This window comes from Oncorhynchus keta, chromosome 2 (genome assembly GCF_023373465.1).
Source record: "Oncorhynchus keta strain PuntledgeMale-10-30-2019 chromosome 2, Oket_V2, whole genome shotgun sequence".
NCBI classification, from domain to species: domain Eukaryota; kingdom Metazoa; phylum Chordata; class Actinopteri; order Salmoniformes; family Salmonidae; genus Oncorhynchus; species Oncorhynchus keta.
Genome location: NC_068422.1, coordinates 67,257,332 through 67,272,244, shown reverse-complemented (window position 1 = coordinate 67,272,244; position 14,913 = coordinate 67,257,332). Strand labels below are relative to the sequence as shown.

At 42.8% G+C, this 14,913-nt stretch overlaps 1 protein-coding gene across 3 annotated transcripts in view; it reads right to left on the bottom strand.

The window, feature by feature from the left end:
• Window positions 1–14,913, bottom strand: part of LOC118359018 (neuroplastin-like) — a 44,712-nt gene that overhangs the window by 1,178 nt on the left and 28,621 nt on the right. For 2 of the 3 annotated variants that reach the window (XM_035737156.2, XM_035737175.2), the window contains 5 exons: window positions 14,480–14,574; window positions 10,972–11,105; window positions 8,109–8,382; window positions 4,191–4,212; window positions 95–171 (listed from right to left, as the gene is read on the bottom strand). In XM_035737156.2, the coding sequence (XP_035593049.1) occupies window positions 111–171; window positions 4,191–4,212; window positions 8,109–8,382; window positions 10,972–11,105; window positions 14,480–14,574 (586 nt within the window). In that variant the 3' untranslated portion in view covers window positions 95–110. Of the gene's footprint in view, window positions 1–94; window positions 172–4,190; window positions 4,213–8,098; window positions 8,383–10,971; window positions 11,106–14,479; window positions 14,575–14,913 lie in introns of all 3 variants that reach the window. The other variant, XM_052481103.1, reaches the window with a different exon arrangement.

Sequence of the window (14,913 nt, the reverse complement as noted above, 5' to 3'; positions counted from 1 at the left end):
AATGTAAATGATCACATTCCTACAGTATATCACTTAGTTCAATGTTGACTTCCATATGCCTTAGATTCCTTTTTCTAAAGGCCAGAATACTCACTGTAACGAGTAGCTTCTCATTTCGTATTCCTCTGGCGCACGTTTTTGTCTTTGTGGTTGTTTGTCGAATTTGTTTTCCTAGTGAAGAAATACCAAGAGTTTAGTCAGTTCAAGGGGGAAATTATGATATGTACACTACCGTTCAAAAGTTTGGGGTCACTTAGAAATGTCAGTTTTTGAAAGAAAGGCACATTTTTTGTCCATTAAAATAACATCAAATTGATCAGAAATACAGTGTAGACAATGTTAATGTTGTAAATTATTATTGTAGCTGGAAACGGCAGATTCTTTTAATGGAATATCTACATAGGCATACAGAGGCCCATTATCAGCATCCATCACTCCTGTGTTCCAATGACACGTTGTGTTAGCTAATCCAAGTTTATCATTTTAAAAAGCTATTTAACTTCTTATGGCTGCAGGGGCAGTATTGAGTAGCTTGGATGAAAGGTGCCCAGAGTAAACAGCCTGCTCCTTAGTCCCAGTTCCTAATATATGCATATTATTATTAGTATTGGATAGAAAACACTCTGAAGTTTCTAAAACTGTTTGAATGATGTCTGTGAGTATAACAGAACTCATATGGCAGGCAAAAACCTGAGAAGAAATCCAAACAGGGAGTGAGAAATCTGAGGTTGGTCGATTTTCAACCCAGCCCTTATTGAATTCACAGTGGGATATGGATAAATTTGCACTTCCTAGGGCTTCCACTTGATGTCAACCGTCTTTAGAAACTTGAATGAGGCTTCTACTGTGTTGTGGAGCCGGATGGGAGCTCTTTGAGTCAGTGGTCTGGCAGAGAGCCAGGTCCTGGTCACGCGCATTTCACATGATAGCGACCTGCGTTCTATGGCTTCTCTACAGACAGGAATTCTCCTGTTGGAACTTTATTGAAGATTTATGATACTAACATCCTAAAGATTGATTCTATACTTAGTTTGACAAGTTTCTTCGACCTGTAATATAACTTTTGGAAGTTTACATCCGACGTTCGGATGGACCTGTACAAGTGTTGATTTGTGTACTAAACGTGCTAACAAAAGTAGCTACTTGGACATATATAATGGACATTATCGAACAAATCAAACATTTATTGTGGAACTAGGATTCCTGGGAGTGCATTCTGTTTTTGTTTTCGTGAGGTCTTGGCTGATTTCTTTTGATTTTTCCATGATGTCAAGCAAAGAGGAACTGGAGTAACGGACTGCCCTTCCTGTCTCTGCCTGCCTGTGCGTATTATGACAATATTAAATAGTAAAGGTTTTGGCGCAGCCAGGGAAATTGAAACTCAATCACAGGGTTCTGACTTCTCCAACCATGCCCATTACAAGATCCTCCTTCATCTCCTTCTATACTTTAATTTCAGCCATGTGTTTATTCGGTCTCTGATTGTAGTCAATATGCCTGCCTGGGGAACTATTTTGTGTTTTCTATGGCAACAACATCTTCCTGATCTTCCTGTCTGGGTTGGCGCCCCCCTTGGGTTGTGCCGTGGCGGAGATCTTTGTGGGCTATACTCGGCCTTGTCTCAGGATGGTAAGTTGGTGGTTGAAGATATGCCTCTAGTGGTGTGGGGGCTGTGCTTTGGCAAAGTGGGTGGGGTTATATCCTTCCTGTTTGGCCCTGTCCGGGGGTATCATCGAATGGGGCCACAGTGTCTCCTGACCCCTCCTGTCTCAGCCTCCAGTATTTATGCTGCAGTAGTTTGTGTCAGGGGGCTAGGGTCAGTTTGTTATATCTGGAGTACTTCTCCTGTCTTCTCTCTTTCTCTCTCTCTGAGGACCTGAGCCCTAGGACCATGCCTCAGGACTACCTGGCATGATGACTCCTTGCTGTCCCCAGTCCACCTGGCCGTGCTGCTGCTCCTGTTCACCGGACGTGCTACCTGTCCCAGACCTGCTGTTTTCAACTCTAGAGACAGCAGGAGCGGTATAGATACTCTTAATGAACGGGTATGAAATGCCAACTGACATTTACTCCTGAGGTGCTGACTTGCTGCACCCTCGACAACTACTGTGATTAGTATTATTTGACCATGCTGGTCATTTATGAACATTTGAACATCTTGGCCATGTTCGGTTATAATCTCCACCCGGCACAGCCAGAAGAGGACTGGCCACCCCTCATAGCCTGGTTCCTCTCTAGGTTTCTTCCTGGGTTTTGGCCTTTCTAGGGAGTTTTTCATTGCTACATTGCTTGCTGTTTGGGGTTTTAGGCTGGTTTTCTGTACAGCACTTTGAGATATCAGCTGATGTAAGAAGGGCTTTATAAATACATTTGATTCGATAACATCATTTTCTGCAATTTTTCAACCTGTTTAAAGGCACAGTCAACTTAGTGTATGTAAACTTCTGACCCACTGGAATTGTGATACAGTGAATTGTAAGTGAAATAATCTGTCTGTAAACAATTGTTGGAAAAATTACTTGTCAATGCACAAAGTAGATGTCCTAACCAATTTGCCAAAACTATAGTTTGTTAACAAGACATTTGTGGAGTGGTTGAAAAACGAGTTTTAATGACTCCAACCTAAGTGTATGTAAACTTCTGACTTCACCTGTATATATGGTGCATTCGGAAAGTATTCAGACCCCTTTTTTCCACATTTTGTTACTTTTCAGACCTATTGTAAAAAGTATTCAATAATTTTTTCCCCTCATCAATCTACACATAATACCCCACAATGACAAAGGAAATATAGGTTTTTAGAAATTGTTGTAAAACAGAAATACCTTATGTAAATACGTTTTCAAACCATTTGCTATGAGTCTCGAAATTGAGCTCTGGTGCATCCTGTTTTCATTGATTATCCTTGAGATGTTTCTACAACTTGATTGGAGTCCACCTGTGGTAAATTAAATTGATTGGACATGATTTGGAAAGGCACACACCTGTCTATTTGAGATCCCACATTGCATGTCAGAGCAAAAACCAAGCCATGAGGTCAAAGGAATTGTCCTTAGAGCTCAGAGACAGGATTGTGTCTGCACAGATTTGGGAGGATTAAAAAAAAAAGTAAAAGCATTGAAGTTCCCCAACAACAGCAGTGGCCTCCATCATTTTTAAATTGAAGAAGTTTGGAATCACCAAGATTCTTCCTAGAGGCCAAACTGGGCAACTGGGAGAGAAGGGCCTTGGTCAGGAAGGTGACCAAGAACCCGATGTTCCTCCGGAGATGGGAGAACCTTCCAGAAGGACAGCCATCTCTGCAGCACTCTACCAATCAGGCTTTTATGGTAGAGTGGCCAGATGGAAGCCACTCCTCAGTAAAAATGCACGACAGCTCGCTTTGAGTTTTCTAAGAGGCACCTAAAGGACTCTGACCATGAGAAAAAAAATTCTCTGGTCTGATGTTAGATTGAATTCTTTGGCCTGAATGCCAAGCGTCACGTCTGGAGGAAAACTGGCACCATCCCTACGGTGAAACATTGTGGTGGCAGCATTATGCTGTGGGTATGTTTTTCAGCGGCAGGGACTGGGAGACTAGTCAGGATCGAGGGAAAGATGAACAGAGCAAAGTACAGAGAGATCCTTGATGAAAACCTGCTCAGGATCTCAGACTGGGGGCAAAGGTTCACCTTCCAACAGGACAACGACCCTAAGCACACAGCCATGACAACACAGGAGTGGCTTTGGGACAAATCTCTGAATATCCTTGAGTGGCCCAGCCAGAGCCCAGACTTGAACACGATAGAACATCTCTGTAGAGACCTAAAAAATAGCTGTGCTGCAATCCCATCCAACCTGACAGAGCTTGAGAGGATCTGCAGAGAAGAATGGGAGAAACTCCCCAAATACAGGTGTGCCAAGAAGACTCAAGGCTGTAATCGCTGCCAAAGGTGCTTCTACAATGTAGTGAGTAAAGGGTCTGAATACCTATGTGATATTTCAGTTTTCTTTTTATACATTTGCAAAAATGTATAAAAAGCTGTTTTTACTTTGTCATTATGGGGTATTGTGTGTTGTTCAATTTTAGAATAAGGCTGTAATGTAGAAAAATGTGGGGAAAGTCAAGGGGTTTGAATACTTTTCGAATGTACTGTATGTATATTGTTTTTATTGTAGTCTTGTGGGAACAGAATATTTATCATACTTACGTTGGTGCGGCTGGCTCATCATCTTCGTCACAAGGGGAGAGAAGAGTGGAAAGAGCACAAAAACAATGGAATATTAGACAACATGGTCGTCCCTCAGAAGTGTCCAACACACTGCTCCCATATTTTCTTTCAAATGTTGATGTTGACATCTTAACTGTTACATGATTGTTACATGACTGTAGCAGTTTAAAAGTTAGTCGCATCTCGTCAGTGTGAACTATTGCAAATTTGCAACTGATGTTAACATTTTCAATGTTCCGGTTTTCTTCAAGTTCCCTTGTGGATCCCGCGGTATGGGTCTTTTGCATGGGTTGTTCCCAAGTTCCAGTTGTCATTACAGAATGCCGAAGTTATAGGAATAAAGTTAACTTTTTTTAAGTCTCCAGGTCTGCATTTTTAATTTGACAGAGTCTGACAATAAAAGCTCTGAGTTGTGAAAGCAGGCTTTACGTGTACATGAATGAGCAAAAAAAAATGTTTTAGTAGAATAAGGTTTTTAGTGTAGAGTTGAATTACACAGCAGCATGCAGTGTCAGTGGACATCATCGCACGTTAGTGATTAGCTAGTTAGTACAGATAACCACTCTTTCAAGGTGCCACAGTGGCATGTGTTTGAGAACACACGAGAAAGAATGGGTCAGTAGGTCAGTATAGTATGCATGGAGAGTGAAAGTGTGTTCAGTAGTATGCAACCAGAGATCTGGGGCACGTAACCATTTCAGAGTAGAAGTGCTGATGTAGGATCAGTTGAGCCTTTTAGATCATAATCCGTAAGATTATATAGAGAGGGGGGACCTGATCCTAGATCAGCACTAAACTATGAGACGCTTTATGAATACGGGCCCAGAAAGCAGCAGCATGCCATTGGCAGTTAAATGGGGGGGTGTGGTGGTCACAATGTGAGACGGGACAGCATGGCTGCCTGTGAGACAGTCTTGGGGACACGTCTGTTTGTAAGTGCCCAATCCCCACCTTTTTCCACCCTTACACTACCATCTGAGTTCACGTACAACTAGCCCCTGGGTGCAGAGTTATCCAGTCGGGCAAAGATAATGTTTAGAATATGTGATTCAAGTCATGAAATTGCAAACAAACAAAAACCCTGACTTTTACAGTGTGGAGAATATTAAGAATATAGCCAGGGTAAGATCAATGTACTCAGCAAGTTATTAATGTATGCCAATGGGTTGATATGGTCTGCATTACAGTTTAGTCATTTAGCAGACACGCTTATCCAGGGTGACTTTCCACCTAGTCAGCTCAGGGATTCGAACCAGCGACCTTTTGGTTAACGGCTTCACGCTCTTAAACGCTAGGCTACCTGCTGTCCTATATTTTACCTAGTGTCATTTTTCCTGGTTGTCCCTAATGATCCCACAAACTAAAAGAAAGTGGAACCCTCACAACCGGTTCTTTAAAAATGTATTTGCTTTCCAAAAAACCTCAACCTTTGCTTTGGATCACTTGGCAGTGCATTTATCAATGTTGATACACAATTTAGCCATCATGAAGACAGAATCCATAATGTACAGCTATAATATAATAATATAATAATAATAATAATATATGCCATTTAGCAGACGCTTTTATCCAAAGCGACTTACAGTCATGTGTGCATACATTCTATGTATGGGTGGTCCCGGGAATCGAACCCACTACCCTGGCGTTACAAGCGCCATGCTCTACCAACTGAGCTACAGAAGGACCGTACACCTACATATAACAAAGCTCTTGGGGATAGAGGATACTAAAAGGAGATTTCAGAGCTGGCTATTAGCACAAGTGATGCAGTGTTCTGCATCTCTGATTCACTTGATATGAATATGGCAGATAATCTACCTTCATCTACTCGTTGGGGGGCAAACAAAATATCACGCTGTGGCCAACCCGTTCTACACCAAAGCGAGTGTCTCTCTCTCCCCCTCCTCCAGTACATAAACCCTTGCCAAACTGGAGGCCTTGCCTACGGGTGCAGGAGATTGGTTGGTGTTTGTCAAAGCACTACACTGTCTTCAGACTGTACACAAAGCCAATGCTTACTTTATTGGTGACTTTACATCATTTCTGTTTAATCGTGTACTGCAGTGTAACAATATTTAACGCTGAAACCATCATGGGAAGGATTATACAGTGCATGCATACACAATTCAGACTTCAGAAATAGGAGTATGCATAATTGATATTTTTAATCTACCCAGTCTTTATTTTTTTAATGATAGCATCTACAGTATATCAGTGCCTTGGGGAACCTAGAGTGCATACTATCTCTCCTTGTGTGTGGGGCGGTTTGAGTGATTGAACACTCCTATATAAGACAAGTGAAGAAGACTGGTATAAAATGTATACAGCTATAAACATAGCAGTGCATTTCAGTAGGCTGATAGCAATGTATGTTTTAAACATCAGAGACCACCACCTATACAGGAGAAAACATGTCAAACTGCGTTGGCCCCTCTTAATGGAAATGAATATGAATGGAATAAATACATCATTTCAACACATATATTGTCTATGCAAAGACGCCAAACAACTTGTAGTCAAATAATCTGATAGACGGGTGTTGACATGGTCGTCTGGATGGACTGTAGTAGAAACGGATCAAATCAAAAAATCATTCTCTGAAAACATGCAAGATCTCTCACTTACCAACCGTTTAGATAATGATGCCATTTGGAGAGAGGGGGAAAGAAGTCAGTAACCAATGAATTCATATCTAGCTGATATCCTGAATAAAGTTGATAGAACCGTGGGTGGGTGAAGCCTCAACGGCCTTTTTGGCTTTGACTCTACACTCAAATTATTATGCCTTTGTTTGACTTTGACACTTTTAAATCTAGCTTTAACAGTTTATATTATTGTATGTTATCAAGTGGTTTTGTTATTAGAACAGATATTACTCTGTAAAAGTAGTACAGTAGTTACCAACGTAGGCTACTTTGAGAATAACTTACCTGTGGATGTGACGGGCTTTGATTGGAGTAGGTAACAGGGATTTTCGATTCTCTACTTTAAGCCCTCAGCCATAGGCAGAACTTGTAGGACAAAGCCAAAATAACACATCAAACTTCCTCTGATTCCCTGTCTGAAATTATTGTCAATGAAATGAATTGATCAGTTCTCCAGATGGGGTGATAAAATGGTCCCTGGTTATCATCATTAGCGAGACCGCAACGGCACTTCAACTCTTTCATTTAAAAGGTTAGCTGTGGACCCCCTCCTGGTTTACTAATGTGGAGCATCTCTAAAGGTCATATTATTATGCAGCTAATGTGTGGCGCTGCGCTGTGTGACAGCCAGCGGTGTCTCTGTCTCCCTTCTCAGTACTGACGGAGCATCCAGGGAGCGTGTCCCCCGACAGAGGTCAATTATTCACAGTGGGTCTCCGCTGCAACTGCTAACACAGCGGAGTCAGCGTCATGAATATTCAGCACCGTGTTTATAGCCTCCGCAACATGTTCACTTGGTAACAGTGTAATAAATGTGTGTGCTGATGGTAGAGGAACCCTGTTTGAATTGGTTCTTGATGGCTGTTGAACTTCTAGCCGAGCGCAGCCCCATAATCAGATATTTGAATCATTGTTTAACTGGAGTGAGAATGTCTTTGTATTGTTCTAGGAGCAGCAGCCTATTTCCTGGGTCATAATTCCCTCTTCCTCCCTGATTTTACCCCATGGCCACAAGCACTGCTTGAATCAGTACATACTCCCCTGCCGCTGCTAGCATGTTGCTCTCTTTCAGGTGAGATCGAGAACCCTTTTTCCTGTTAAGGTAACGTACTGTACAGTAATTTCAATGAGAGCATCCAGTAACGCTGACTAGTATTTATAATCAAACAGGCCTGACGATGACAACATGGCGAGAGGTTGTCTTGTCTCCCCAAAGAGATACAATATAATAATATATTTAACGTTGTCTTACCGTCCAACACATCGTCTGGCCTCTTGCGTTTTTCATACACTACGATGATGACCACCAGGATGATGATCTCCGCTAGCACCCCCAGGAAGGGCCAGAGGGGTGCCAAGTGGCTGCGCACCCGCAGGATGGACGACATGGACTTGGTGCCAATGTGGTTGGTAGCGTTGCACTGGTATTCACCAGGGTCCGAGGTGCGGTTCAGGTTGACGATGTTCAGCTCTGTGTAGTTGTCTTTGTTGGTGATGAAGAAGCGGCCAGAGGAGTTGTCGATTTCCTAGAGGAGGGTAAATTAGCATATCAATTATTTCTATGTTACAGACAATTTTACGATCACATTCCAGACAGTGATCACAGTAGTTTAGCACAGCGGTTCCCAAACTAGGGTCCATGCGGGGTCACCTGATATGAAAATGGGGTCGAGGGAGATTTTTAAAAATCCGGGAAAAAATGTACCAAAAAATATATGTATTTTATAATATCATCTTTGTATCTCAAAATCATTGTAATGTGGTTAACCTTAATCTAAATGAAAAATATTCCAATCTAAAATTCAACCAGAAAGCCCCCTTAGATCATGGGAAAAGACTGCACTTGACCGTTGCACCTGAATCATTCCCACGACTAGGCCCTCTATGCTATGAAACCACACACTATTGCAGAGACTTTGATATTACTGGCCGCAAATGATAAGGTGAAAACAATACGTGGGGAGGCAGAAGCACAGAAACTCACATCAATACCTTTGTCAGATAACACTACTAAAGAATTTATGTTTTTGCTAGCCATTAAGAGAATACTGACTGAACAACTCAAACTCCCCAGCTAATGCTCTCCAAATGGACACTAGCTGTGAGGGCCGAGATGGCCATGCATGAGTTTTGTTCGCTATACACGTCAGGGGATGCTATTCACAAGGACATATTGTTCTGTCTCACGATTTCCGAGCATGAAACAGCACAGAGGATGTTCAGTGTGCTGATTGGCTATATTGACGAAAAACAGATTCCATGGGATCGAATGGTGAGCTTTTGCACAGATGGGGCTCCATCTATGGCGGGACGGAGGGCAGGCCTCTGCACTCTAGTTATGAATGTGTCTCCCTCTGCCATATGGACGCATTGTATGGCAAGGGCCGTAACCTTTGTGGAGCAATAGGTAACGATGCTACGTGGGAGGCAGTTGTTGATGTGTGCAGAGGGTCCCTGGTTCAAGCCCAAGTAGGGGTGAGGAGAGGGACAGAAGCAACACTGTTACTGTACATCAGCATGCCAATTGTACACTCCCTCAAAACATGAGACGTCCACCTGTGGCATGTTGTGTGAGAAAACTGCACATTTTAGAGTGGCCTTTTATTGTCCCCAGCACAAGGTGCACCTGTGTAATGATCATGAAGTTCAATCAACTTATTGATATGCCACACCTGTCAGGTGGATGGATTATCTCTGCATTTGAGAGAAATACACTTTTTGTGCGTATGGACATTGTCTTTTATTTCAGCTAATGAAACATGGGACCAACACTTTACATGTTGCATTTAGATTTTTGTTCAGTATACATCAAAACACATCTACTGCGCACACACCTGTTCGCTAAACTATGTGGAGATATGGGATCAGAGCATTACAGGGTTCTATTTCACACAAGGCTTGGTGGTTGAACTTTTTTCTTTGCATTGAGAGAGGAACAATTGTCATTCACAACAACAAAAAACAGACATGGTTGACTTTATGTGTAATGAAAAGAAAATGTGTCTCCTTGTCTATGTAACAGACATATTTGGGAAACTGACCAAACTGAACGCAAGCATGCAGGGAAATACAAAATCCTTCTACAGATGAGTGACCAAATCAGTGGATTCATAGGAAATCATTCTTATTGGAGAGAGTCTTTCAAACACAAACCATGCCCCCTTCCCTTCGCTGTGCATGAGTCTAACAGAAAACAGCATCAGTAAGTGTCCCACATGAGTGATGACTACTCACCTCCAATGCTTGGAAGAGCACTTTCGGACCTACTTCCTAATCCGTTTGACTGTGATTCTGGCTCAGTTGACATGCCGGTGTGAAATGGAACAGCTGATCGAGCTGTCGTGACCAAATGCATTCACGGTCACTGAGGAGGAGTTTTGGTTCCTTACTCAAAGGGAATAATACTCTGCCGTCTCCCCTGAGCATTAATGCCGCGTTCAAAACAACTGGGAACTCGGAAATCTCTGACTTCCGACTTCAGTGCATTCAAGGCAACTGGGAATTCGGGGAAAAAACCGAGCTCCGACTGGGAAAAATAATTTTGAACGATCATCCAACTCAGAATTCAAACTCGGGAATTCGGGCCTCTTTCTTGAGGTCCGACTTTCCGACCTGAACATCACTGACGTGATGATTCGACCTCGTATTTTTCAGAGTTCCCAGTTGTTTTGAAACCACCATCAGTGCTCTCGTCTGCATTATAACCAAATATTGATCCAGGTTGGATGTGACAGCAGATATGAGGTGCGCACTGTCGACCACGCCCCCTGACTATGAGAAGCTCCGACACAACATTCATTAAGCACACCCATATCATTAGTGGTGGTGAGATAAGATACATTATGTCAGACTAATTTGCAATTGATTGTCATAGCCCCACATTAAAAGTATGTCTTCTCAACTCACCGTCAATCAGAACTACTGTTGAATGCTTTTCAATTGACTGCCAAAGCCCCAAATAAAAAAGTCAACATTGGCTGTTAATAACATAATTCTTTTCACATGGTTGGGATCGCAAACATTTTCAGATATCAAAATGGGGTCGTGGGCTAAGAAAGTTTGGGAGTCCCTGATCTAGCATGAGTTATAATAGAGCCAAGGAAGAGGACACGTACCATGTAGTTTGAGCCATCCAGTTTACGCCATGTCCAGATGGGAAAGGGGTAGCCCACAGACTTACAGTACAACAGAGCACTCTGCCCCTCGTTCTTATTGTCACTGCGCTTGTGGCCCGTGATCTCAGGTGCCGCTAAAACAAGGGGAAAAGGGAGTGAAATGCATTTGAATAAAAATTCTAACATTTTATGCAAGACGTTCTATGTTTGTGTCAAAGTCGTTCCTCATCGGCTTCTCTTAATAACAAGACATCAGATGATATAGTCAAGTCTGTCGGGACCCATTTTGATTATAGTAACTCACATTAAGATGTACATGAAAGTGATGGTAAATTATGAAAGGATTTGGGGAATTGTTCTGTGATTTAGCTGTGAGGCACTGACTTCCCTGAAGAAGGACTTACACTGGAATCAATGCTTTATCACAACAGTGATCGAGGCAGGGACACATTTATCTGCTTTATTCAATTTCCAAGTTTCTTTAAAAGGTAGAGCTCATGGTTTGCTGTGGCTTACTTCCAAGTATGCCCTTTGAAGGTGTAGGCCTACATATCTTGCAGAGTTTCAGTTCATAGTCAACAAGTGACAGACTTTCTCAAAGGTGAGATTCTCCAACCCAGCGACACCCTGGGTTTTCAGACAGAATCCTCTGTTTAACTCGGCTCTGGAGCCGGGAGACAACTGCCACAGCCTTTTGCTAATCCTTGAAATTACGGTAATTCCTTCCATGCAATTAAGCAGGATCAGGGGAGAGGCTGGCCTGGTGCTGCAGCGTTTTCTGCAGCGCGGCAGCGGCCGTTGTCATGGAGGATGATTGAGCAGCAGTGGCTTGAGCTCAAAGTGACATCATCCTTCCTACTGTAACTATGGTGCACACGTGCTCGCTGGCTAGTGGGGGAGGGGCCACGTTTATCTCTGTCTTCGTTATCCCCAGCTCACTTCCACTGTGACTGACTGACAGCATGGAGACTGACTGCCCTCTGAGTGGTGCCAAAACAGGCAGAAATCTTCCATTTCACACCCCCAACAGCTTGTGTGATTACTGATCTACAGTGCTGCTGTGTGGATGTGTCTGTCTGCCTGTGTGTCAGAAATATATAGAGAAAGAAACAACTTCTGCTGGTCTATCTGGAAGAGGCGATTAGGCAGTCCCATTTCTATTTACTGTTTTTGATACCTCCCATCTCTCCACTGAATTTAAAGAGCATTTGAGCTCAAATGTGATGATCGTGTGGAGTGGAACTAACAAAGTTGAATTATTTGACAGAGAAAGCATAGAGCCCCGAGATGATTATCCCTTGCATACCATGGCTATAATTTAACACATTTACTGCTAGAAATGTGTTCATTTGCAGGTAGAAATGTGTTCAACATCCACTGGAGCAGCTTGCAAGTTTACTAACCAAACATTCAGTCCTAGCTTACTATTGTAAAAATTGAATGAAACGATGCCAATAATGTTTTCAATTCGACTTTTGCTTTCAAAAGCAGCTCAAACACTATAGCCATTGAATTCTACCGTGCAAATACACTGTACTTTATAGAGAAATAATGCATGCTCTAAAATGCCCTTCAAGCCAATCAGAAACAAGTATTCAACAATGTCATGGTATAAAGAATTATATGACACATTATCCTGTGGGCCTGTACTGTGCGTTTGACAAAAAATAGGAATTTGAAAGAAATCTAGATCTGCAAAATTCATAATTGATTTGATTCAATCAACAGGGCATGTGGAATTATCTCTTTAAAAATGCGTAGATAGCACACAACAAAATCGGATATATAAAAATACGAAGGATAATTGGGATGCGCAAAATATGCATGCTCAGGACAGCAGCTTACTGTATCATCGTGGACAACAAAGTCCTGCCATTACAAATGGCTGGGAGCGGATTCTGAACCTTAATCCCACACCACCATCACACAAGCCTCCATCTGTTGCCTTGCTCTGAGCTGAGAGCTGGAGAGATGGGAGCGCCAAGGACACTGCAGCTGGGGGGAGCTGGGGGGAGCTCAGAGCTCGGCTGCCAGGAGCAGAGAGCACACAGGCTCGGCCCCTCTACCATGCTTAATGTATGGGACCTGGTGGTACGACCGAGTATGGGTTTAATGGTATGGGACTCAGTGCCCTTGTATAAGGCAAGGCAAGACTAATTGGATTCAGTTGGTCACAAATATCATGTATTTCTGCTTAGAATGATCATTTGCTGTAGCTTTTATTGAGTCTATTCCTCAATCGGTCCTTAACTGTAATAATTAACAGGAAAGCCTGCAAATGTATCTAAATCTATCTCAAAAATGATTGTCGTGCCAATGCTTCCTCCAAACCAAGACATTAGCATCCAAAATACGACTAACAGCGTCTGTCAACAATTCAGTTAATACTCCCAGTCAGTAAACAATAATGTTGAGAGGCAGTGCTGCCATGGTGTTTGTATGTCCAGGAAATGGTGTGTTGTACAGGCTCTAACAGCCAGGGGCAGCAAGCCTCCCTGGCAGCCTGCCTGCCTACCTCCCTTCACACGGCCCTAGGGTCAGGACGCTGAGGTTTGATTGGAGATGAGGCCTGTCATCTCAGGCTGGAGGAAGCAGCAGAGCTGCAGAGCATACACGGTCATCACACGCGTTACGCAACCAACCAACCACACAGGCAGCTAGCGCTTAATACAGCCAGGCAGGCATAACAGTCAATGGCAAGCTCACTATGCACAACCATAGCAATGTCACAACAAATTGGCTTAACACTGTACGTGCAGGCAAGCTTCTCTAGAACAGGGTTTTGCAAGTCCTTTCTCACCCAGAGTAAAATCCCTTATTCCACTTGAAGGGTGAGCTGTCAACTTCTATCTCGCTATGGTTTTAGTTTTTCTATAACCATCTTTCACGTCAATGAATGATCCTAACTATTATGAATATGTGCTTTCAAATGTGAAACAATGTTATCCAACATATATGGTACAGAATAAGCCACATTATTTGACACATTATCACTAATTATCGTCAGTTCCCCTTAAAAAATTAACAAATACGATACCCTTGGTCCTGTGCCAATTATATGGTGCAAAATCTTAATAATAATCTGACGAAAAAATCAAGTAAATCACTGTTGACCAGTGTCTACAGAGGAGACAGTAGCCTGAAGGAAGTCTGTGTGAATCGAGTGTACAGAGAGAGCAGAGAAGACAGGACTCTGTCCCTCCCTTCAGCTGTCCTGTCTTGCCCTGTCCTCTCAATGAGTGGCAGCAGCCTCCAGAGACCAGCCTGTCAACACCAAAACACATCACCGGACCAACATCTCAACGTCTGTCACTGGAAGGGGATCTGTTCACAGGAAGTAGCTCTAGATTGTGTTATCCATCAGATCCCTCATAGGAGAACTGTATCTCTCTCTTAGGTATGGCAGAGGGTCAAATGAAAGTGACAGTATTGATGAATTATAAAAATCAACAGAGTATCTGTCATTTGTTTATAACGTGAGTGAGATCAGGTGGTCGGAGAGTCTTACCTTTTACCTCAATAGTGGCGTTGGCGTTGGGAGCCATTTCAAACGTGTAAACACACATGTACTCCCCTGCGTCGTCTGACCTTGGTTTCTTGATTCTGCAACAAACCACAAAATATCAGTTACTCCATAACTTGAGCTCAGTCAAAAATAAAACTTTCTCTAATTCTGTTGTCTATCACTGTACATCACCCAATGATGCAATGATACATCACCTAATGATGCATGTTGTGTGGAAGTCCTTAGCGTACATTGTTAGCTCTGTGCTGTGTTTTAGGCAGCCAGGAGAGAGGAGAGGTTAGGACGGGGCTGTCTGTTCTGGGGTCAGCCATTAATAGAGTACTGAAATGTAATGTGACAGGAAAGGAGCTGCCCAGTGGTCTCCTCATGTAGCCGTCCGCGCCTGGCTGGGAGAGTCTGGGAGATGTCTATGGGGG